The sequence below is a fragment of the Myotis yumanensis genome, unplaced genomic scaffold (assembly GCF_028538775.1).
Source record: "Myotis yumanensis isolate MYYU_CA2020_CCGP unplaced genomic scaffold, mMyoYum1.0.hap1 SCAF_12, whole genome shotgun sequence".
Lineage (NCBI taxonomy): Eukaryota > Metazoa > Chordata > Mammalia > Chiroptera > Vespertilionidae > Myotis > Myotis yumanensis.
Genome location: NW_027223763.1, coordinates 9,859,481 through 9,882,464, shown reverse-complemented (window position 1 = coordinate 9,882,464; position 22,984 = coordinate 9,859,481). Strand labels below are relative to the sequence as shown.

Below are 22,984 nucleotides of genomic sequence, written 5' to 3'. Positions count from 1 at the left end.
AGACTGAGGCCCAGGGAGGCCGCAGTCCAGGGGTGCCAGAGCTGGGGTTTGATCATAGTCCCTAGCATCCTTGTACTTGGTCTCTGACCCTGGGCACCTCCCACGCTGATGGGTTCGCATCACTCTGTTTCCAGGAGTGTTTCCTGGGCCCTGGTGCTCAGGTCCTGTGAACACAGGGGAGGGAGGTGGGACGTAGCCTCTGGTTGGGTGGCTGGGCCCTTGGATTCCAAGCTGGGTGCCTTCCCCTGCAACCAGCCCCTCCAAAGGTGGCTTTTCCTCCTCCTCATGAACCAGGAAGAAACATGCCATGGGGGGCTCCGAGTGCTGGCTTCTGACCTCAGCTCTGCATTCTGAGAGCTTTCTGCCTCATCAAAAGGACTGTGGGGGGGCAGGCACAACCCACTGTTTCCTGTCACCCATGTTTGGATGATGGTCACTTGTGGCCAGGTTTCTCACACCCAGCACTGCCTGCCACATAGTAGGTGCTCAGTAAAGATCTGTTCATGAGCGAGAGAATGATTATACTCGGCACCCCCACTAGACAGTGAGAATCTTAAGAGCAGAGCTATTTCTTACCATTTTGCACCCCTGGAGTTGGGCATAGGCTCCGCACACAGTAGGTGCACACAAATGTTTGGGAACTGAGCTGGCCTTGCTTCCCTAATTGGCGCAGAGATCTGGTGTGTGCACACTTTCCTTGTGTTCAAATCTCCAAAGGTTCCCGTGGCCTCCTTCATCAGACCCTAGGGAGCCCCTCAATCCGGCCTTTGGAGGGACCTGGGCAGCCTGAAGTTATCCCCCTGCCCTGCCTGGGGGTCCTGACTGGGCTGGGTGCTTCCCCTCACACCCTTTCCACCTGCCTGAAGCCCATCTCACCATCTCCCAGAGTGGACCCCTAGCCCTGAGCCCTGGCCTTGAAGTGGGTGCCCTTGCCAGTCTCCACATCCTCCATCAGCAGAGGCAGAGGGACCAGACGGTCCATGTTCTAGGTGAAAGCCAGCCCTCCCTACCCCCATATCACCCCGCGGGGAGTAGAAGGAGCCTCTGAATTTGGGTGCCGCTACCACCCCCCTCCCCCAGCCCTCCTGCCTCTCCCATCCCTCCCTGCCTTGGGATCCTCAGGAATATCCCAGGTCCCTCAGTCATCGCAAGAAGCCCAGGACCCTGCATCCTCGGCTCTAATCCCCAGCCCATTTGTCCCTAGCGTTTCCCATTTCTTCCCTCCTTGCCCCAGGGTTTCTTATTTATTGGGTTTTCTCTCTCCCCCTTACGCCAGACTAGAAGCTCCTAAAGGACAGACAGGGACTGCTTTCTGCCTTGTGAATGGCTGCATCCCAGCTCCTGGCCAGGCCCCAGGCATAAATTTCACAGTATTTCCCGAGTAAATGAACAAAGCCATAATGGTGCTAACGACCAAGATGCCCGTGTAATAAACATCACTATGGAATGAACGAACATCAGCCGCATGGTTTCATTTAGCGGTGCCGTCACACTGTCATGACCACAGTTATTTTCTCTATTTTGCAGCTGAGCAAACTTTAGGCTCGGAGTTCCGTGACCTGCCCTGGCCAGATAGTCAGGGAGCGGTGGGGCTGGGATGCGAACCCAGGTCTGTCGGACTCTGAGGCCTGGGTGCCTCACCCTCACCCGACAGTGGGTTTGAGCTCAAGAACATGAGGGCTCTGCTTACCGGGGGTCCGGGCTCTCCGGGGGTCCCAACACCACCGGGCGTTCCAGGATGACCCTACGCAGAGGTAAGAAAAGGAAGGACTAGGCGCTGGAAGGTGTCTCTTCCTCCTTCAGTCCCTCCCGCCTTGGTCCGCTCAGCCCCAGTCCAGGGACACAGAGCAGCAGCCAGGCCCACCGGAGGGAGAAGGAGCATCCTGAATGTCTGGAGGAGGCAGAGGCAGGCAGAGAGCAGAGCTGCCGCCATGGCTGTGACGGGAGAGGGCAGAGGGATGCAGACTTGCTCCTTACCATTGACCCCTTGGGTCCAGGCGCTCCTGGGGGTCCCATCATGCCCCGGTCACCCTGTGATGGAGACAACAATTCAGGGAGGTCACAGCTGTGGGGTGGCTCTGTGGGGGGCAGGTGCAGAGGGCCTTCCGGAGGCCAAACAGGGGCAGGGACTTGCCCAAGGTCAATAGAGAGTCCTTGCCCGGCTCACGGCCACATCACTCTGGGTGCTGACGGGGGAGGGGTGGGGGTCTGGGATGTCACACAGCAGAAGTTAAGACCCTGGGCAAGTCCAGGGAGGCCTCAGCTCCACTGCAGCATGCCACACAGGGGCTTCCCTCAGGCAAGGATCATCCTGATCAAGGATACGCTAATTGCACGTCCCCTTTGGTCTGGGCCCACGCCATGTGGTCCTCCTTAGGCCTGGCATCCTCTAGGGCAGTGGTTCTCAACCTTCTGGCCCTTTAAATACAGTTCCTCATGTTGTGACCCAACCATAAAATTATTTTCGTTGCTACTTCATAACTGTAATGTTGCTACTGTTATGCATCATAATGTAAATATCTGATATGCAGGATGGTCTTAGGCCACCCCTGAGAAAGGGTCGTTCGACCGCCAAAGGGGTCGCGACCCACAGGTTGAGAACCACTGCCCTAGGGCCTAGCTGGTCATGCTGAGGCGGAGATGGCAATGGAAGGCATGTCTTTCTTCCTCCCCACCCCCTGCCCAAACCTGGATGAGATGCTGGGAACTCTTTCTTGAAGACGGGCAGAGAGGATGAGTGTAGCAGACTGAGCTGTGGCCGGAAGGCAGGGGCTCTGGGTTCGAATCCGGCTGTTTTTGTGAGGCCCTGGTTCTTGTGTCCACCCTCCCAGCCATCAAACATTTATTGAGCATCTGCTATGTGACCAGCACGATATGCTGGACCCGGAAGACAAAGTGGTGAGTAGACATAGGCAGATCCTGCTCACAGGGAGTGAGACCCAGTGTTGTGAGGAGATGGACACACAATCGCCAAAACAGATGTAAAGTGGGGCCGAGCAGTGACGGAGAGGGTCTCGGCACCAAGGCCTTTCACAGGGGGTTTGACCCACTGGGTGCAGGGTATGGTGGGGAAAAACGCCCCTGAGGAAGCACAGCTTGACCTGAGCGCTGAAGGGTAACTGAATCATTCAGACAAAGGTTGGAGGGATGAGAGTGGGAACAGCATGGGCGATGGTCTGTGGGTGAGGAGGGGTGTGGAGCATTTGAGCAAGAAGAGAGGGCAGAGCTGGCCTTGACATTGCACACAGTGACGCAAGATGTTACCCCTGACGGCAACAGGGGAAAGGGCGCCCTGGGCCTTTCTGTACTCTTTTTTGCAACTTCTTGTGAATCTATCAGTATTTCAAAATCAAAAGTTAAAATAAAAAGAAGAGGGAGAGGAGGAAGAGGGGGAGGGGAAGGGGGAGGAACACGTGGTGACCAGAGGGTCTTGGACACAAGGAGCGCTGAGGAGGGCGGCTCAGGATAAGCCGGGGGGCAAGTGGGGGCAGATGAAGGTAGATGCCCCTCTCTGGACCTCAGTTTCTCCATCTGCCCAATAGGAGTACCATCAGCTCCTCCGAGGGCCTGCTGAGGATGAGATAAGCTCCAGGAAGGAAAGTGGGTGCCCTCCAGGGTCCATGGGGCGGGGTGGGGGGGTAGCGGGGGGCGGGGGATGGGAAGCCACAGGCTGTTGGCCACCTGGGCCAGCCCGAGGCAAGTGTGGCCTTGGATACTGAACCTAGTTCAAATGCCAGCTCTGCCACTTCCTATCTGGGTGACCTTGAGCAAGTCACCTCCCCAATTTGAGCCTCGGTCACAAAAGGGACAAAGGTTCTTTGAAGGCCCGGATGCCAGGGCAATGAGGAGAGCCCAGGAGAAAGAAGTCTGAACCCCCCAGGTCAACCAGCCCCTTCATCTTTTCAAGATTGCAAAACACAAGCTCTGTTTGTTTAGAAGTTCCCTTCAACACAACTTACCTTTTCTCCCACGATTCCTGGCTCCCCGACCAGACCGACAAAGCCCAGGAGCCCCTGTAAGAAACATTTATGAAAGCAAAAGACAGGAGGGAGCAACGTGAGTTCAGGGGCGCATCGAGGTTCAAAGGCAACCTCCTGCGGCGTCCTTCCTCTGGGGCTGTTCTCCTTCCCTCGTCCCCTGCCCCGTGCCTGGTAATCCTGCCAGCATGGGGCTGCCACCGAGCGAGCAAGCAAGCAAGCGGAGCAAGCCGCCTCTCCCGGCTCTGTCCTGACTTCCCTCGCCCGCCAGATGGTTCTCATTTGGGAGCCAAGCGGTGGGGCCGCTGCCAGCATCCCTGGGAGCGCCACACATTCTTCCCTCGCCAGAATCAGGCTGAAAGCGGTGATGGTGGGGAGGCCCTGAAGCTGTGCTGGGAGGAGGCCTGTCTGTGAGGAATCTGTCCCCATCTTTCGGGGCTGCGGGGCTGTTTCAAAGAGAGAAACGAACTCGCTAGCCAGGATAGAAATACCGTAGCAGCCTCTGCCAAGAGACCCGATAGAAATCTGGGAAGTGGAGGCCTCTTCACTGTCTTGTGAAAGGCTTCCTCTCCGCTCCGAAGGGGCACACACACACACACACACACTCTGGTTCCCGCTGCTCTTTTTCACTCCGCTGGGTGATAACTCGCTTCCGAGTTCCAGTGGTTCCTCTAGGAGGCCGAGGATCACGCTGCTGCCCCCTGAGCAGGCAAACAGCAAGGGGAACCACCTAGAGGGGTCACCCAGGAAGGCGGACACGTCCTTGTCCAGACCCTGCACTCTTCTCTGTTAAGGAACATTCAAACCGAGGATTCAAAATTCAAACTGTGTGGCTGGGGGTGTCAAAATGCCCTGGGAAGAACCAGGTTTGCAGCCAAGAGTTGAGTTTCTGGGAGCATTAGGGAAGACAGAGGGGTGAGTGGGTTTGTCCCATCCTGTCTGCTCCCTGTCCCCAAAACATATGCACAGAGGGGACCTTGAACCTGATCAGAAATAGATCAGAAGCTATGCCCTCAGCCAGTAAAGTGACAGAATGACACCCGGTTCCGAAGGGTTAGCTCTGTGGGTCTCAGAGCCAGTTTCAAAGCGGCACCTCGGGCCAGGACCACGTGTGTCTGGCTGCTGCAGCCTGGGGCCGAGTGGTTCCGAAGCCCAGCACCAGGGCCTCCAAAGCATGTGGCTGTGAGCCCCCCTCTCCCCCCCACACACAGACACCATCACTACTCATGGAGGGCCCTGGCTCCCTGGGCTCAGAGACCCTTTGGGGTTGAAGTAGGAGGTGAGAGAGTGAGGTACAAGGTATGAGGTCATAGCTAATAAGCCATAGAAAAGAACTGAGTATTTGACTTTTGCAACAACGTACTTAAAAAAATAAATAAATCAGAGCACTTTCAGGTGACAGCAATATTAATAACAATGGCTGGCACCTAGCACTATCGGTGTCACTGTCATTGAATCTTCAGGTTGGTGGGCCCCAGGCAGACCACAGAGCCTCTCTGAGTCTCATCTCCAGAACGGAGGACTTTACTTAAGGTCCCGCCCCCTTCCCGGGGTTGTTCCGAGTTCTGGAGATAATTCGGGGCACACGTCGGCGCTCAATACATGTGAGTTCCCTCCCATCCCATTCTAACTTGTTTTAAAAGGGCACGGGGTTAAGACAGAGGTCGGAGCGCCCCACAAGGGAGCAGTCAGACATGGAGAGGACTCGGAGTGCAGGGAAGAAAAGCGGCTTTGTTCGGAGGCCTCTGCCCGACTGGCCCAGGGAAAGAGAAATTTCATAGCTACTTTAAATTTATGGGTTGTTGGGCCCTGGAAGGCAGGCAGGTCATAAACCTCAAACAAGAAGCCAAACAGGATCCTAATGAATAAGGGCCATACAGCAAGCGCCCCATTCCCTGGCCCCACCTCTGTGGCCTCCCTGGGGCACTGTCCGGAACATCCTGGCAGGCCCGTCCTGCGGGTGGGGCTGAGGCTGGGGGGTAGGGGGGGGGCAGTGCCAGAGGCCCAGGGCTTCCACCTGGTGGGTGGAGAAGCGGCTGACAGCACGGGCACGCTGGCTCATCTCGGGCTGGCGGAGGGCACCGGGGAGGAGGCAGTATCGTCACCTACAGTGGGCACTGCACAAGCAGGATCGGAGTCCTTGATTTGGGGGAGGAGCTGGCCTGGTCCTCGGTGTCTACAGATAAAGGGCCACTGTCTGCTATGGGAGCTTTTCTCCTTCCCTCCCTCCTCTCACGTGACATTCCGCTACATGCTGGGGAGGCAACCAGGAGAGACAGCTGTGGGTCCTCTGCTGGACCAGGCATCTCAGAGTTAGGTGTTTACATGCCTGCCCCCCGCTAACCCCCCGCACCCCGCCAGAGCTTCTCTAAGGCAAGGCCCGTGCCTTGGAATCTGGGTGTCCCCAGCACCTAGGACAGGGCCTGGCAAGCCGGCTACACTCTAAGTAGCTGTTAGAAGGCCAAGGGGTTTCCAGTCCCTCTTGCAGGTCCCGGGGATCCTGCAGGCCCAAGTGTGGGCCCTAGCAGCTTGGACAGTCATGTTACTGCCTGGGAGACCTTGGGCAAGTTACTTCTCTGAGCCTCATGTGCAAAATGGGGCAATAATACCTCCCACCGTAGGGCTGCTAGCGGAATTGCAGGTGATGGTGTAGAAAGTGGCTTAGAGCCTCGTACCGAACAGGTGCCCAATAAATGTAGCCGATACTGTGACTCTAGGAGCTAAAACTGTCACAGATACTGACATGTCATATTACTGCAGAAGCTTCAAGAGGTATCCTTAAGTCTTGTCACCCCTTTGAAATTGAAGTTGTTATTAGACCTGATGCTAGATCTTGTTATTAATAAAGAAGCATACCTATGAGCAGATCACATCTGGACATATTTTCCTAACTGTCGTCTGAATAGAATCGATTTTCCTTGCAATCCTTTGCCTTGTATTTTCTGCATTTAAACATTCTACTCTGAGAAGGGGCCTATGAGCGTCTCCAGCCTGCTACACGGGTCCGAGGCACAAAGAACACTGACATTCTAGGGTTCTGAGTGTCTATTTCCCGAGGGCCCTACCATCAGCATAACTATGAAATTAAATTTGCTGATCGGATTGCCTTTTTTTTTTCCCCAATCAGGAAATACGTCCAGGCCGCAGCAGCCCTTCCAAACTCCTGGGCTTCCCGCAGAATGCGCTCAAATGACACTGGAAGCGTTTCAAAACACCCACTCCTCCCCCTGCTCCAACTCCTCTCTCCCCCCAACAGATGGTGCAGACCTGGTGAGGGAGCCCATCGTGCCCGCTCTCACGCCATCCATGGTGCTTGGGGGAGACAGATTCTTCTGCGTCCCCACATCATTCCTCCTTACAGTGTGTGGGGACGGGGTCCTCCTTAAAGGAGTGGAGGAGACTGCTACCTTCCCCCCGTCTGCCCAGCCAGCACTCAGAGCTGCGTCTCTCCAGCGCCAAGGCCCAGGACCTTGATAGTGAAGGAAGGCTGTGGTCCCCGAACCTCCTTCTTCAGACCTTGCTTGGCCTGGCTTCCCGACTAGCCAGAGCCCCTGGTTTGAATTTCACTTGCTCTAGGATTTAGGGACGCCTGACCAAGAGCCCCTGGCAAGTGGCTACGCTCCTCTGGTCATCAGCTTCCTCATCTGTAAGTCAAGTGCAGGCAGCTACTGTTGAAGGACTCTTCCAGGCTGAATGTTCTGGGAGCCATGTCACGATACCCCTTTGGGCGAATGCCCCAGAGACAGCCGCAGAGGCAGGCCGTGGGGCATGGCCGCTGTGACTGTGACTCACGGCTCTCTCCGTCAGACTCCCCCTCCCCGAGACTCAGCGTCCAATCAATGAAAGAGGGAGACGAGCGAACCCACCTCTGCAGCTGGGAAGGGACTGAACGGGGGGTGCATGTGGACTGCTTCCCAAAGGGTTTGGCACAGAGTAAGTGCTCAGTACAGAGCCGTTCTGCTCAGAGACCGGGGGGGGGGGGGGGGGGGGGGGGCTTACCTGCTCACCCACGGGCCCCGGCCGTCCAGGGTTGCCCGGCTCCCCCTGCGAAGAAACAGAGGAGGATCACTTGGGCTGAGCGGCGGGAGTCCAGGCCTCCTGAGAGCAGCCCCCCCACCCGACCCGCCTTAGCCCCTGTGGTGGGGATGGATGAGGAGCCTCGTCCCCAGAGTCTGGCCTTGGAGACTCTACACAGATGGCAGGGGCACAGGGACACTGGGACAGACCCTGTGGCCCTGGAGGCGACCTGAGTCACCCGTGTCCTCCGAGTGGCCCTGGGCGGCTTACTCGGCACGCTGATGTCTACATCGCATGTGGGCCCTTCACCAACCCACTGCATTTTGTGGGGTGGAAACTGAAGCTCGGAGAAGCGAGCTGCTGGAGGTCATACAGCCAGCAGGAGGTAGGGCTAGAGCTGGAACGTAAGTCTGACTGATTGAAACCCTGATTCCTCCGGCACCAGACCCCCTCACGGCAGGACGGGGATGGTCTAGGAGCCAGGGCCCCTGGGTCCTAGATGCCGACCCCCACCAAAGCTCTGCCTCCGGTGACCCTGGTGAGTCTCGTCTCTGCTCTGGGCTCAGCCTCCTCAGCTACAAATGAGGGAGATCAGACTCATTTATCTCCAAGACTGTTGCTAGCTCTCCAGCTTGGTGGTCTCTCACAGCCTCAGCTGTCAGCTTGATCCCAGGCCGGGGTGGCTCCTACTCCTTAGGCAGTGACAGCTGCCCTGGCCTCCCCACAGTGTGAGCTGGACAGAGGGACAGGGGCGAGCAGACTCATGGGATCAATCGACCGGGGCTATGTCATCGCTCCCACCACAGAAACCCACCTGGTATCCGAGGGAGCAAGGCCGAGACCTCAGAGGGCAGGACAGGGGCCCAGGCTAGCCAGGGCTTTGGCTCAGAGATGAATGTGGCTCATTGCAATCCCGGGCCCAGCCTCATCCTCCCCCAGCTCCTCCCTCAGACCTCAGCTCATGACACCAGAGGGGCCAGACGGACATGTGGGCCATCTCCCCCTGGGGGGAGAGGACAAGGGGAGAGAATACGGACAACCTGCCTTCCCGCCTCCGCGCGCCCCCTTCCCCCCCCCCCCCCCCCCTCGCTCTGTGCTAATCCTCTGTAAATGTGCCCAGCTGTAAACTTGGCCCCACAATCCCTGTCCCTGACGGCTGGGACAATCCAGCCCCAAGGGGAGTCCCGGGAAAGCCGTGGAGTGAGGCTACCACTCTGCTGAGTGAGGGTCATCACTGTTCTACCCAGGCTAGTTCTTTCTTCATAACTTAAAAAAAATCCTAAACAAATGTATTGCACATCTGGGGACATACAGAGGCCCAGAGGAGGAAGAGGAAACCTAGAATCCCAGCCCCTGGAGATAACCTGCCCACATCCCAGCCTCTGCTCTGAGTACCCAGGAGCGCGGTGCACCTGGTCCCTGCCACGGGCTCAGACCATAAGGCGCTGATTCATACCTGCCTCCCACCACCACACCCACAGGCACTTCCTGTATAAAATCCCACCACTCCATCTGTGGTGGCTGCGCTGTGTCCGTTACTCGAGTATCCCCCTGCAGGACATTCAGATTATGTCCCTTTTCCTTGGATTACCAACACCTGGTGATAAATGGGGACTATTCCCCACCCCCATCCCCATGTCACAACTGGCCATGGAGTTCAGGTTTCGCCCTGGGTCTTCACATGTTGACTTCCTCTCTTCCACCCCCGACCCCCCGACCCCCTGGCGTTTCCCCCTCCCGTTCCTCAGCCTAGTCACTTCCAAGTCCCCTCACCTTCAAGCCATCAGGGCCGGGCCTCCCAGGAAACCCTTTCCTGCCAGGTTGACCCTGCAACAGAGAGAGATGAATGAGAGGAGCCCGGTGGGCAGCACGGCTGGTCCCAGGACCTGGCACAACGGAGGGCCACGGTGCCTGGGGTGGGGGCAGGGATGCAGAGCCCCATGTCAGCAGGCTGTTCGGGGGACGTGGGGAAGGTCTGCAGCTGTGTGACCTTGGGAAAGTCCCCTTCCCTGGCTGACCTAGTTCATAATGAGGAGATGACACCTGCTTCAGGGAGCAAGGAAAGGGAGGGGACTGAACGGGAGATAAAGGGCCCAGGGGATGGGGAGCGTATGCCAGTGGTCCTGCCAGTGTGGTTTGGAGGCATCTGCGGGTCCCTGCGACCCTCTCTTGATCCGTGTGGTCAAACCGTTTTCATAACAGGACTAAGATATCATCTGCCTGTGTCGCTCACGCTCCCACGAGGGCCAGCGGAAGTTTGCAGAGGCTACGTGACATGTGGGATGGTCAGCAGATTGAAAGCAAAGATACTAAAGATAGTAAAACGATGCCACTCTTTCCATGAGATTATTTTGATTTGGAAAAATGGAGCTACTTTTCGTTAAACTAGTATTTCTGTGAACATGAAATGGGTTCATTATGAGTTTTAACTGGATTAAGACATTTCAAATGTCTCAGTTTTGATGACCAATATTGCTAGATGTAACCCACAGAAAGAAGAGCATTTTGGGTCCTCCACAGATTGTAAGAGTGTCAAGAGGTCCTAGACCAAAGCATTCGTGAACTGCTGATGGATCAGTTGCAGGGATGGGGGTAGGAGGTAGGGGCGGGACAAGCACCTTCCGGAAGGCCGCTGTGAGCAGTGGGGAGGACAGAGGATGCAGGGTTAGGTTCCAGGCAGGGCATCCATTTCCTGGCTGTGAGACGCTAAACCCCTGAGTCTCTGAGCCTCACCAGCCTCCAGTGACACTAAGCAAAGTGGTTGGTGCCTCTCATGGGAGACTCGAATGAGAAAATGGACGAAGAGCACCAGCACCCAGCAGGTGGGCGAGGACGGAGGTCAGTGTCCCGCCTCTCGTCTCTCTCCTTTAAGGTCTGTCCTAGTCCCCCCTCTGGCTGGCCCAGGCCCCCACCCATGACTCCTCTCGGATCGCTACCCAAATGGTGCCCAACTGTGCATAGCAGGCTCAGTGCCAACAAAACCCCCGCCAGCAACACTTACCTCCAAGCCAGGGGCGCCAGGTGGCCCCATGGGCCCCTCATCTCCCTAGAGTCAGGAGGCAAGAGAGAGGGAAAAAGGAGAAAGTTAACCAAGGGGGGTTCTTGGAAAACCTGTCCTATCAGAAGGCAAAGGGGTGGACAGAAGAGAGTCCTTCTGGACCAAGAAAAATGGCACACCCGGGCGCCCTGCCTGGCCCACCCCAGGCAGGGGCACCACCATCATGGCCTAGAGGCCGGGTCAACAGGGACTTCCACCTGGATGGGGCCCTCGGTGTCCTCGGATGTGATCGCCTGGGTTCAGGGCCGTGCAGGGTAGGAAAGTGAAACCCCATCATGTGCTGTGGGAGCAGAGCCCCGACTGCAGCTCAGAGCTACGGGTTCTATTCTGAGCTCTGCCCTTTACTTGCTGGCAGACCATGGCCTCACGGTGCCCCAGTTTCCCCATCTGTAAAATGGTGCATCATCCCAAAGTATAATGACTGGCTTAAGTTATGTTCCTGGAGGACGGCGATGATCTTTTATGCTGTAGTGAAGCCACCCCCAATATCGCTCTGGATGGGGGCGCACAGAGTCTCATGGGTGTGAACAGAAGGAGGGAGGAGGCCATGCGAGGAACTGTATGAGTGGAAGAATGAATCGATGAAGAGTGAGCAAGTGGCAGGCATATCCAGGGTTTTTGAGTGGTAACATGAGTGTAGATGGGAACACATGGCGGGCGCCATTTTTCTCTTCTCTACCCACCCCCCCCTCTTCCCACTTGTGGCCCGTGGAGACTCTCCAGGCCTTCCCGCAGGCACAGGCAGCCTCCAAACCCATCCCTCTGGCCTGCCAGGCCTGACCAAGGGCCCCTCTTTGGAGCTCTCCCCCCCACCCCCCCGCCCCAACTTCCAGGAAAGCAGCCTCATGTGGCGGCTCCCAAAGCCAGCGCGGCCTGGGACCCCGCCAGACCCAGGCCTCGCTGGATGCCTGCCTGTGGGCGCGCTGAGTCTGGCCTCCTGCACCCCTACCAGGGCTGCGTCCTGGGTCCTGGGGCAAAATGTGGGGCCTGCCTGAGTGTGCACAGCGTCCAGCTGGGGCGCCAACGGACTTACAGTGACCTTGTCAATCCCCTTCATCACGTGTGAGTAAACAGCAGATCTCGCTGTCACTTACTAGCCGTGCTAGTCACGTGCTTCTCTGAGGACGCCCCAGGTGGCTCCCAGGAGCAGGAAGTGAACAGCATAGGGCCTATGTCATGGTATCCATGGGCTTCGGGCGCCAGCAGACCTGGCTTTGAATCCCAGCCCTGCCTGCCACTAACCACAGGACCGGACAGTCTCTTCACTCCTGTGAGTCATGAGGCCTCACGTGTAAGACGGAGCCGACCATTCCTACCCTCCCATATCAGTGCCCGAGAAACTGTGCCACCGTGAGCAGGCGCAGTGGCAGTGGCTCCGAGGAAGAAACCCCAGGCAGGCGGGTGCAGGGGGGTACCGCGGAGGCAGGAAGTGGCCCACCTGGCAGGCCAGGGCAGAGAAGGCACCTGGACAGGCCGCAGAGCAGGGCTGCCAGGAATGAGCTGGAGGGTGCGCCCAAGGCCTGCAGGACACAGGACAGAGTGGGCCGGGGGTTAGGGGAGGATGGACAGGAACAGGGGCAGGGCCAGATGGTCTTACCTCGGGCCCCAGCTGCCCAGGGGGTCCCGGCAGGCCTCGAGCTCCAGGCTTCCCCTGCGAGAAGAGAACAAAGAGAGGTCACCACCTCCATCTCCATCACAGGCTGGCAAGACTCCCCTGCAGGCGGCCAGCCCAGGAGGCCTGTGGTTGCCACAGAACTGTCAGGGACTCACCTTCACACCTTCTGGGCCATTGTCCCCAGGGGGGCCGATGTCTCCGGGGAATCCCTAGGGGGAAGGCAGAGAGCAGGGGTCACCCATGGGGACTGTGAAGAGAAGTGCTAAGAGCATAGGTCCTGGGGGTGCCGACCTGGGTTTCCATCCTACCCTGCGTGGGTGTGACCTGGGGCTGCACAGTTCACTGCCCCGCTTTTGATTCTAAAGCGGGGATGGCGGTACCAGGCCTACGCCTCAGAGGGTTGCTGAGAAAAGGCCATGAAACAATGCGGGAACGTATGCAGCACAGGAACAAGCACACACCAGGGTGTCTCCCCTAGAATTTCTCCAGTCCTGAGCCCGGATGAGCCGGGGCCCAGAGCCAGCCCCCTCCTGCTTTGAGAAGTGTCATCTCTGACTGCAGGGATCCCGCAGGTGTGAGTATGTTCTGGGGTTGCTGTGACTTTGAACAGCTTGAAAGGCACTGATCTAATTGCTCTTGGCTCCTCCCACTACATCCTGGCCAGGCGGGTCAGACTCCCACACCCTCCATGGGGGCTCACTGCTCCCAGACCAGTCCTTCCAGATGGATGAGTGGGCAGTGGAAGTTCCTCCCTGACATGGAGCAGGATCCCCCTCCTTTCCTCCTCCACAGCATCACGCTGGCCTTTGTTTTAGGTGTAATACCTGTGAAGTCAGCTTAGGACCCCACTCACTTCCGGGCAGCCCCCCTCCCTCACGTTCCCGCCAGCTAGAAACCAAAGAAAGTCTTTTTTTATATGAATCCCCGAAGCCAAACGCCTCCTCCCATCTTGCCTTCATAAGGCGGCTTTTCTTTTCCCCCTTCTTTTGACGTTTTGGTAATTCCTGCTAAATTGCAGCTCAAACATCCTATCACCCTTGTCACCGGCCACGGCAAGAACGGTCCTGAATTTGGAGCTAACCGAGGTAGCCGAAGCCCCATGTTTTTTTCTTCAAAACGAGGGGCTCCAAATCCTACTTTGCCACCAACTCCAAGCACCGTGTGACCAGGCAAGTCCCTGAGCCGCTCTGGGCCTCCGCTTCCTCATCTGCAAAATGGTGAGCACCAACACCCGCCTTACAGGGCTGTTCTGAGCCCTAAGGGGAGTAACAGTGCCTGCTGCCTGGTGAGCACTCAATAAAAATCTGCATCCAAAAGGGTCTGGGGTCCGGATTCCTAGGAAAACAAGTCTGCTTGGGGTGGGCCGTCTCCAGGGAGAACTTGGCAATGGGGGGCACAGATCAGGTTCCGGTGCCCACATGGGTCGGTCCACTAACGAGTGAGAGATCACTGACGCGGGGCTGGGAGCTGCAGCTCCCACCCTGGTCCCCGGGAAAGGAGGAAAGGCCCCGGGAGGCGCTGACAGGCTCAGCAGCTTCTGTCTTCGGCTGAGCAGAGCCATCTTCCGAGTTGGCCAATCCAAACAGAACCCAACGCCGGAGAGACAGGCCCCGGCGGCTTCCAGGACCTTCCTCGCTGCAGAAGCAGGGACACCGAGGAGGTCCCCTCCCTGCTCTGGGGCTCCCTGTCCTCCCGTGGAACTCTTGGTCGTCATGCCTCCCACACGTCGTGGTGGCGCATCAACAGGTTCTCACCCCAGAGACGCTGCACAGCCTCCCGGCACGAGGTGGAGCCTCGTAACTGCGAGGGAGCTCGCTTTCCGCCCGCACCGGCCGGGCTGCTGGCAAAACCGGGCTCGCAGAAGAGCCTTTTTCCACTGTGACCAGGGGAAGGAGTCAGGGCCACGGAGAGAGGCCAACTCCATTTGTCTAAAGATAGGACGGTGTCACGGCCAAAGTCAAAACAGTGGAAAGTCAGAACGCGAAGCTCTCAGGAAACACTCCCTCATCCATCCGGGCGTTCCCGGGGAGCGATCTTTGGAAGGGTCTGGGGAACCCGGCAGAGCCAGACTTTTGTCTGTGAGACCTGGCAGAGGAGCAGGCCCAGGGCCGGGGAGTCGAGGGCGGGTGGGACTGGGTGCTGTTGATCCTGAACAGACAACGGCTCTGGCACTGCTCGCCCTGCTCTCCAGAGCGAGTCCCCAAAGTAGAGCGAGGGGGGCAAGCAGAGCTCCCCCAGCCGCCTCACTGGATCTCCTGAGGAATGTCTAGCATACCTATGCTAATTCCCACAGGGAGCGGACACTCGCAGGGTTCTGCTTCCAGGACTGGAATTATTATGTTAATAGCTAAACCATCCTTCATTGTTTCTCAGTCTCCGCTCCAAGGCCAGGATTTTACGGTGGCTTCTCACTTCTCAGACCCCAGAGCTCTGAGCCCTGAACTTTCGCAGGGTGGCTGTGAGTGGCTGGAAAGGTCCCAGGGCGCAGACGGGAGAGAATGTGCAGAGCTCCTATTAAGGGGACAGGCAGCAGCGCTCAGAGGGCTCTCCTGGTATTTTCCCTGGACACTGTAAAGGCGGCCACAAGGCTGGGGAGTGTCTCTGAGGCCAGCTTCGGTCCCGCTTGCCACTGACCGAGGGCAGAGGCAGAAAAGACGGCCTGCCTCGGAATTCCTATTCTCAGCCCCATCTCTCATTTGCTGTGTGACCTCCGACAAGTATCTCCCTGTCTCTGGGTCTTGGTTTCCCAAGGACAATACCCAGTCCCAGTTGCAACCAGATATAGAGAAAGAGGGCATCACATACCTCAGGCCCAGGGGGCCCAGGAAACCCAAGGGATCCTTTATCTCCAACCTTGCCCTGTGGAAGAGAAGAGATTGGGGGGGGGGGGGGGCAAGCAGGGGTAAGTGAGGGCTCACCTTTTCCTGATCCCTTGTGTTACCCCCTGGCTACAGGCGGTTGGAAAGCTCAGAAGTATAAAAATGAAATCTGCCTCGATAACTAGAAGGAGCTATTACTGTTCAAACCCCGCCACCTACACTTACTAGCCATGGGATCCTGGAGAAGTCATTTCATCTTGTGAAACCTCAGTTTACCCATCTGTAAAATGGGAGCAAGAATAATTCTATAACCCCTGGGGTTATTAGAAGAATCTGACACACAGTGATATTCAATAAATAAATGACACCTATTGCTATTATTAATTATGTTACAATTATTTACAAGGTATCTGAAGCCCAAGATGCTTGCCAGTGACTGAGGCCTATCTATGATGCTGGGTAAGTTCCTACCCTCTGGGCCTCAGTGTCCTCATCTGTGAAGTGGGAGAATCTCCATTCCTGCTTTGCCCTGCTCATCACCCGGGGCTGCTGCAGGAGGAAGTGAGGTCCTGGATGACATTTTGGAGGGTGTGAGGTTTGGGGGTCTCAGAATAGAAGGTACTTACCAGAGGCCCTGGCTTCCCCCGTGCACCTGGGAACCCCGGCAATCCCTGGCTGCCCTGGAAAGAGCCAGAGCAGGCTGGGGTTAGTGCGGACCAGAAATAGCCAGATGAACAGCTGCTGGGTCCTCCTGGCCAGGCTGAGGCCAAGAGAACAGCCATTTTTGAGGAAGGTGGTCCTTGCCCTCACGTTCCCTACTTGCAGGGAAATCGACTAGCTCTGCACCCCTGAGCGTGGGGCCCCAGGCAGGCAAAGGTGGGACAGCAGCCTGTCCTCACCAGTCGTCCTGGACCTGGGACCCTGGGGCTCCAGCAGGCCCTGCAGTGTCCTTTACGTCCAGGGAAGTCTGAGGACCGGAGCCCAGCAGGAGAAGCAGCCAGGCCTGCGTGTCTGGCAACCCAGAGACATCCAGGCTGGGTCAGGATAGGCCAGCCAGGAGAGAGGGAAGGGGAAGAGGGAGAGCTGGCCAACATCTGGGCCTCATTGAGTGACAGGGTGAGGTCCAGATGCGGCCACATGGTACGGGACACAGGCAAAGAGGAGCCGGCCTGGGCAGGCCGCCTCAGTTCATCAGTTAGAAGGCCAGTTACTCACTCACTCACTCACTCACTCACTTACTCAAACATGCCCTCACTGTCCACTCTTCTGGGCAGGAGCCTGGGCCCAGCTGTGCAGGGGCAGCCTGGGGACATACTGCCTGCCTGGAGGGCGAGCACACATCCCATCAACCAAAGGAGAAAGGAGCTGCTGCAGGTTAGGGGCAGACAGGCTGCTCAGGCCACTGAGAAAATGAAGCAGCCACACCCCCAGCAGATGGAGAGAAGGGCATCGGAGCAGGTCCTGAGGGAGGGGGCAGGGTTGGGCAAGCAGAGGCCGGGCAGAGGGTGTGCCAAGCGAGGCAGCAGTGTGTGCAAAGCCTAGAGAGGCAGTGGGAAGTTCAGTGGGGCCGAGCACAGGGCTGTAAGGATGAGGGATATGAAAGTGTCAGGGGGGCCCACTCACTGGGGTCCTGGGTGCCAGGCCTTCACTCTGGGAGCAATAGGGAGCCATGGAGAGTTTGTGAGCACAGTGAGGCAGACAGGGAGGGGAGAGGCAGGGGCGGGAATAATTCAGGAGGCCTGTAAAGTCCAGGGAAGAGATGCTGAGGGTGGACGAGGACAGGGAATAGGGCTGTTTGGAAGGAAATGATCTCGAGGTAGGTCCTAGGCTGTGATGGGCCCTGGGACAGGAAGCAGGAAGAGAGGAGCAGGATGGGGTGGGGTAGGGGGGCATGGAGAATCTACTGCAATTACCTTGTCTCCTTGGAATCCGGCATCTCCTGACACACCTGGAACCCCTTGTTCGCCCTAAATACACACCAGCAAAGAAGGTTACGATGGAGACCACAGTGGGTTCTGGAAGCCTCCCCCACCTGCAGCCCCCTGGTAAGGTACAGCTTTGCCTAGACTGTTCCCAAAGTCCATCTGACCAGCAGCAGCCTTGTTAGAGGAGAAGGCAGGCCCCGGGCGGGGAAGGCAGGCCCTGGGGGGACCCAGCCGGCCTATTTGCAGACCTGCCTGGGGTTGCTCGGATGGCCGAAAACTCTATCAACGGAAGCTAAACTGCCCGATGCCACCCGGCCTTCCCCGCAGAACTGACACCTGAAGGTGCAAAGGAACAGTTTCTTGACCCTTGAGCCTCTTCATCAACTGACATTGCATGCGGCGAGCGCAGCCGGTACAAGGGTGCCCACTCCGTGGTTTGAGTGCTGGCATCTGTTGCTCCAGATTCCCCACCGCCAGGCTGGGAGCTGTCACTTCTTCCTTCTGTGGAAGTTTCTATGCCAGGAACCAGCTACCGTCTACTTCTAATTAGCTGCTTCAAACCAGCCCACCAGGCTGAGAAACCAGAGCGCCCGGCTGGTGAAGACCATTGTAAACAGAGAGTCGTCCGGTCTCGAGTGAGGCCTGTGTGTTTCTTTTCTAAGACAGCAGGTGGCATGGGCGAGGTGGCACCGATTCTGGCTGTGGGCGTCTCTTCTGCACGCTCCCCGTGTTCAGCCACGTCCTGGGCAACGAGCTACCCAGGAACCCAGTCAGGAGATGCCTCCTTAGAGCTGGCACCACCCTTTCCAGCTCACCGTGGAGGTGGACATTCCCAACGGTGCGCTGGCCCCAGGCTCAGAAAACATGCCCAGCCTGGGAGCAGCTGGAAGAATGGAGCGTCTCAGAGAACCATGCCATGCAGCTAGGGCTGTGACCTCCAGCAGAACTTCCTTGGTAGAACAAAAGCCAGAATTTAAAACAAAACAAAAAAAATTTTTTTTTGAAACTTAGCTTTAGTTTTTCCAACTTGGAAAACCCTGTACAGCCTCCCAGAGTCGTAGGAACCAAGGAACATTTTTTTTTCTTTAATATCCAAAGGAGGAGCGAGGGAGTCACTACATATTTTCAAAGGCACCTAAGAAATCAGGGCGATGGATGTGGAGAAAGCTGGACCTGGAGCGGGAGTCTTGGATCCAGAAAGAGCCTCCACGCAGGCGGACGGAGCCAAGTGGTTGTAAGTGGGATGGAGGCCAGGCTGGGTCATGGAAAATCTAATATTCCAGGCAGGACGGCCACGGAACATGAGGCGATGGCTCCACCATCCCCGGGAAGGGCCAGGGTGGCGGGTGGGGGGGAGAGGGGCTGATCATCACCGGCTTCTCCCAGCATTAAAGCCCCTCCCCAGCCAACGGGGCAGAAAAGAGACTTCTTTGTCTTTTCTTCTTCTCCAACTTTTTTTTAACCCAAAAGATTTATTTAATTGTCCTGAACACGATAGGCAGAAAAATAATTTCTTCCTCCTCTTCGTCCCCCCAGAGCGTTCACATCTCCAAATGTCTCGGGCACCAGCAGTCCGCAGGCCAGCCGAGTTGTATGTAACACATTTATTTCCACGTTCCTGAAGAAACAGTGAGCGGAGGCCAGCGCTGCCTGTAAAAAGCTGACTGCCCACATTCCCATTTCCCCCAGGCGGCTGATGTCTCCAACCTCAGGGTAAACAGGTAGCTGTGGGAGGGCCCGCCTCCAACAGAAAGCTCCCCCATCTCGAGGGGGAGGGCTGTGGTGGTGGGGTGGGGTGGGGGGCAGTCAGCAGGCAGCAGGGCAGTGTCAGAGGGTGGAGCTGGGGGGTGCAGCTGGAGGCTTGGGTATGACAGTGGGGGACAGAGGAGGAGGAAACAGATGGAGAAAGGACTGGGGTTAGCATCACACGCCTGGTGACCTGTAAGTGGGGGCTGGGAGGGACGCTGCTAAGACAATCTGGGGATGCCCATTACAGCTCGGCAGTTCCAATTTCCTATGTGTCCAGGGGCCCAACAAACCACCGAGCGCCCTTGACAAATCTCTTCTCTTTGGCTCTGCTCGCCCTGCTGTGAAATGCAGGTGCTGGAGGAGGTAGCCTCTGAGGACCGTGTCCGCTGTGCCCTTCTGGCCTCGGTCGTGCTCCTGGTTCAGGTGTCTGGGTTTGAATCCTGACACTACCTACCAGCTACGTGGCCTCAGGCATGCTTCCTATCTCACTGGGTGGGAGGTGGTGCGGGGGCGGGGGGGGTGGGGATTGGAGGATGGATGGGTTAATGCCCACAGAGCGCCCAGATGGGGCCCAGCACTGGTCCCTGCTCCTGTTTCCCAGGTGTAGGAGGAGCAGCCATCCGCAGACAGGTACAGAAGGAGCCTGGCCTCTCTCCGCCATTCGGGCTCCTGGGACCACGGATGCTGCCGAAAGCCCTCCCGCACTCCCTTTGGAGTGCCTGGTTGGTCAAGGGACTGGTAGAGGGAGGAGGGAGGCAGATGGCCAGGGGCAGAGCCGAACAGCCCCCATGGCCTTGTCACTCAGGTCCTGCAGGACCCAGGCCAGGTACTATCCACCTGGGCCCTGGGGACCCATCCACCCACTTCCCGCTCTGCTCGGACACAGGGGAGACGGTGAGAGCTCGGCAGCAGGGCTGTGCAAAGGACAAGTGGCAAGGGTGGCGCCCCCGTGGTAACTGGGGAAAAGTGGGCAGGGGCTCAGGGGTCCATCCAGGTTTTTCTGTTGTGCTTTCAGACCATGTGGTCTCTGGGATGGGTTCCCAGTTCCAATCGGACAGTTTATGTCAATTTGTTTCTTCCTGTGCCTGGAGAGGTCTGGACCCCACATCATACCTGCGCTGGGATCCATCATCTCAGCATCACTCCTCCTCTCTTCCCCACCCCCACCCCCACCCTCTTCGTTCCATGGCTTTGGCCTCAAAGCTGGACCCTGGCCTCAGCTTTGCACTCTGAATTCAGACACATGCCTTGCTTTACTCCTGCCCGCGCCTCAACTGTCCTCCATGCTATATCTGCCAAGGTCCGCATGCCCCCAGAACCACCTGTCTGAGCCCCACCCAGAGTGACAAGGGAGAAACTGGGAGCACAGATTTAGGGGGGAGGGGGGCAGAGGGGAGGCAGGAGGAGTGCAGGGGAGTGGACCTGGCGAGGTCAGCAGCAGCCGAGGCGGAGGGGGGTCGCATGCAGATAAAACACAGTGCAATAAGGGAGTATTCAGATCACCTTATCACCTTTCAGTCCGGGTTCCCCCACGTTTCCCATCAGCCCCTGCAAGACAAAGGCGGGGGTCGGGCTTGAGGGCGGCTCAAAGCCGCTGGCGTCAGGAGCCCTGGCTTAGACCAGGCACCTGCTGTAGCCGCTTGCTCGGTTTTCTCATCTGTAAAAGGGGCGATGGCCCCAGCTCCTACGGCAATGGTGTGGACTGAGGGAGCATGAGAAGGGGCGGAGGACCCAGGAACCACCGCACTGGAGAGTCCAGGGGGCAGGGGTGCTGACGGGGAGGGATGGCTCCATGAGCCGTGTCACACACACTGGCAACAGGGTCGCCCCTAACATGTCCCACCAGTGTCGGCCCATCTTCCTCCTGGACGTTCGCCCCCCCCCCCCCAGGATGTATGAAGCTTAGTGGTTTGCCATTAAGCTCCTGTGTCCCCAGTGATGTCTCCACTGGACTTTCAGTGTCCTGAGGTCTGGAACCAGATCAGACGCATGCTCAGCTCCAGGACTGCTGTCCAATAAAGATGCCTGGCATTGAGGGCCTACAGATAACCGGCTCTCTGCTCACTTTTCCCCCAGCACCCATGGCCTCCCCCCAGCTTCATGTCAGGGCATCCTTCCTTTCAGGCTGAAATGGGTCAGGGGGTGCCTGGATGGGACGAGGCCTGGGATAGGGAATGGCCCTGTTTACCTTCATGCCTTTAGGTCCTGGGTAGCCAATCGGACCCAACGTTCCCACGTCACCCTGGGAAGAGAAAGAGAAGAGGACGCTGTGAGAGGTGGCCCGTAGGAGCCTGGCCTGGGTGCCCAAGGTCCCCGGGGCCGGGTTTCCGAGGATGCGGCCCTGCTGGGCTGCTCTCAGAGCGAAGAAAGCTCTTCGGTCTGTTTGCATCGCTGAAGTCATTGCTGGAATACATTTTACACGGGCCCTTTCCCGACTCATTTCTTGGTTGCTGCCCCTCCCCCACCACTTCTTGCCATTTCGCTTTAGATATCAGAGCTTTCTCTCCCGTATTAGATTCTTTGCATCCCTTACTAGCTCAGGGACTCTGGGCATTTCATCTGATTTCTTTGGACCTCCATCTACATAAATATTTGTGAAATAGGGACAGGGATCCTTCTCCTTGAGCCAGCTGCCGGAAGGGTCAAGTAAGCAAACAGGGGCTTCGGTTCCTCTCGCGTAGCGAGGGGGAGGCGCGTCCTGTTTCCCAGAATCTCACCGGGCCATCTCCTTGGGAGGGCAGCCAGGAAGGAGTGGGGCTGCCGATCTCAGGCACCCCGGAGTTGAAGACAAGACCCAGCAGAACCCGAAGATCCTGGGCCCCAGGCTGGAGACCCCACTTCAGATCGGATGAGACTGTCCCCAGTGGGAACAGCCAAGTCCCTAGACCCTGGAGAGCTGGGAGGCAGCGCCTCCGTATAAGCTGGAGACCACTTGGCCTCATCTCTCCTCTGCTGCCCACACACTGAGTTGGGGGCAGGAGCCCTAACCATTCTGCGCCTCCATTTCCTCCTGCAACAAACGGGGATATGTACCTCCAGGCGTTGTTTTGAAGAGTTATGGACTTACATGTCTGCTGGCAATTTTGGTTGTCACAACCAAAGGGGTGCTATTGGCATCCAGTGGGTAGAGGCGGTGTGTGTGTGTGTGTGTGTGTGTGTGTGTGTGTGCGCGCGCTAAATATTCTACACTGTACAGGCCAGCCCCACAACAAGAATTGTCTGGCGAGAAACCATGGTTCATGGAGTGACTGTATTTTCTTTAAACAGGTCCATCTTTCTCTCAAATCTCCTCACTTCCCACCTACTCTTGTCACTACTGTCAACCAACCATAGCCATAATATTAAGCCCATGCCAGAGAAAGGGAGCCCCCAGAAATACCCTCTTCTCCCCCTTTTCTATCGCCTGTGACAGATCTACATGTCTGGCTGCTGCGTGAGTCCATCGATGTGCCTGACCTCTCTGGGCCTCAGTGTCCCACATCCCTGGGGCAGGCTCCATGGAGGCCCCTGGAAGCACTGGAGGAACAAAGGCTGCCCCAGGTAGCCAGGCTGCCAAGAGGTTCCTGTCCGAGCTGCCTGGAGACGTCTCGGAGGGAGGCCTTCTAGGAGGGAGGCCGGGCAGAGAATGAAAAATCACATTCCTGCCTGGCTCCTGCAGCGGGGCCCAGGGGTGTGCGGTGGAGCACCCCGAGGGGAGAAGGAGGAGGTGCAGAGCCACAGCCTGGGCACGGCCTGGCTAAGGCCATGCTGATTCTCACTCGCCACCCCAGACCCCTCCCCGAATGACTTAGATTAGCGGAGGCAGATGCTGGAGTCTGGCTGTG

General features: G+C 57.4%; 1 protein-coding gene across 1 annotated transcript in view; it reads right to left on the bottom strand.

Moving 5' to 3' along the window:
• The window catches only part of COL27A1 (collagen type XXVII alpha 1 chain), a 152,012-nt gene that overhangs the window by 44,880 nt on the left and 84,148 nt on the right, over nucleotides 1-22,984 (bottom strand). The window contains exons 17-29 of the mRNA XM_070431107.1: nucleotides 21,349-21,402; nucleotides 20,664-20,708; nucleotides 17,400-17,453; nucleotides 16,113-16,166; nucleotides 15,473-15,526; nucleotides 12,823-12,876; nucleotides 12,650-12,703; nucleotides 10,996-11,040; nucleotides 9,768-9,821; nucleotides 7,977-8,021; nucleotides 3,960-4,013; nucleotides 1,978-2,031; nucleotides 1,691-1,744 (exon numbers count right to left, since the gene is read on the bottom strand). Coding sequence (XP_070287208.1) covers nucleotides 1,691-1,744; nucleotides 1,978-2,031; nucleotides 3,960-4,013; nucleotides 7,977-8,021; nucleotides 9,768-9,821; nucleotides 10,996-11,040; nucleotides 12,650-12,703; nucleotides 12,823-12,876; nucleotides 15,473-15,526; nucleotides 16,113-16,166; nucleotides 17,400-17,453; nucleotides 20,664-20,708; nucleotides 21,349-21,402 — 675 coding nt within the window. The remainder of the gene's footprint in view (nucleotides 1-1,690; nucleotides 1,745-1,977; nucleotides 2,032-3,959; nucleotides 4,014-7,976; nucleotides 8,022-9,767; nucleotides 9,822-10,995; nucleotides 11,041-12,649; nucleotides 12,704-12,822; nucleotides 12,877-15,472; nucleotides 15,527-16,112; nucleotides 16,167-17,399; nucleotides 17,454-20,663; nucleotides 20,709-21,348; nucleotides 21,403-22,984) is intronic.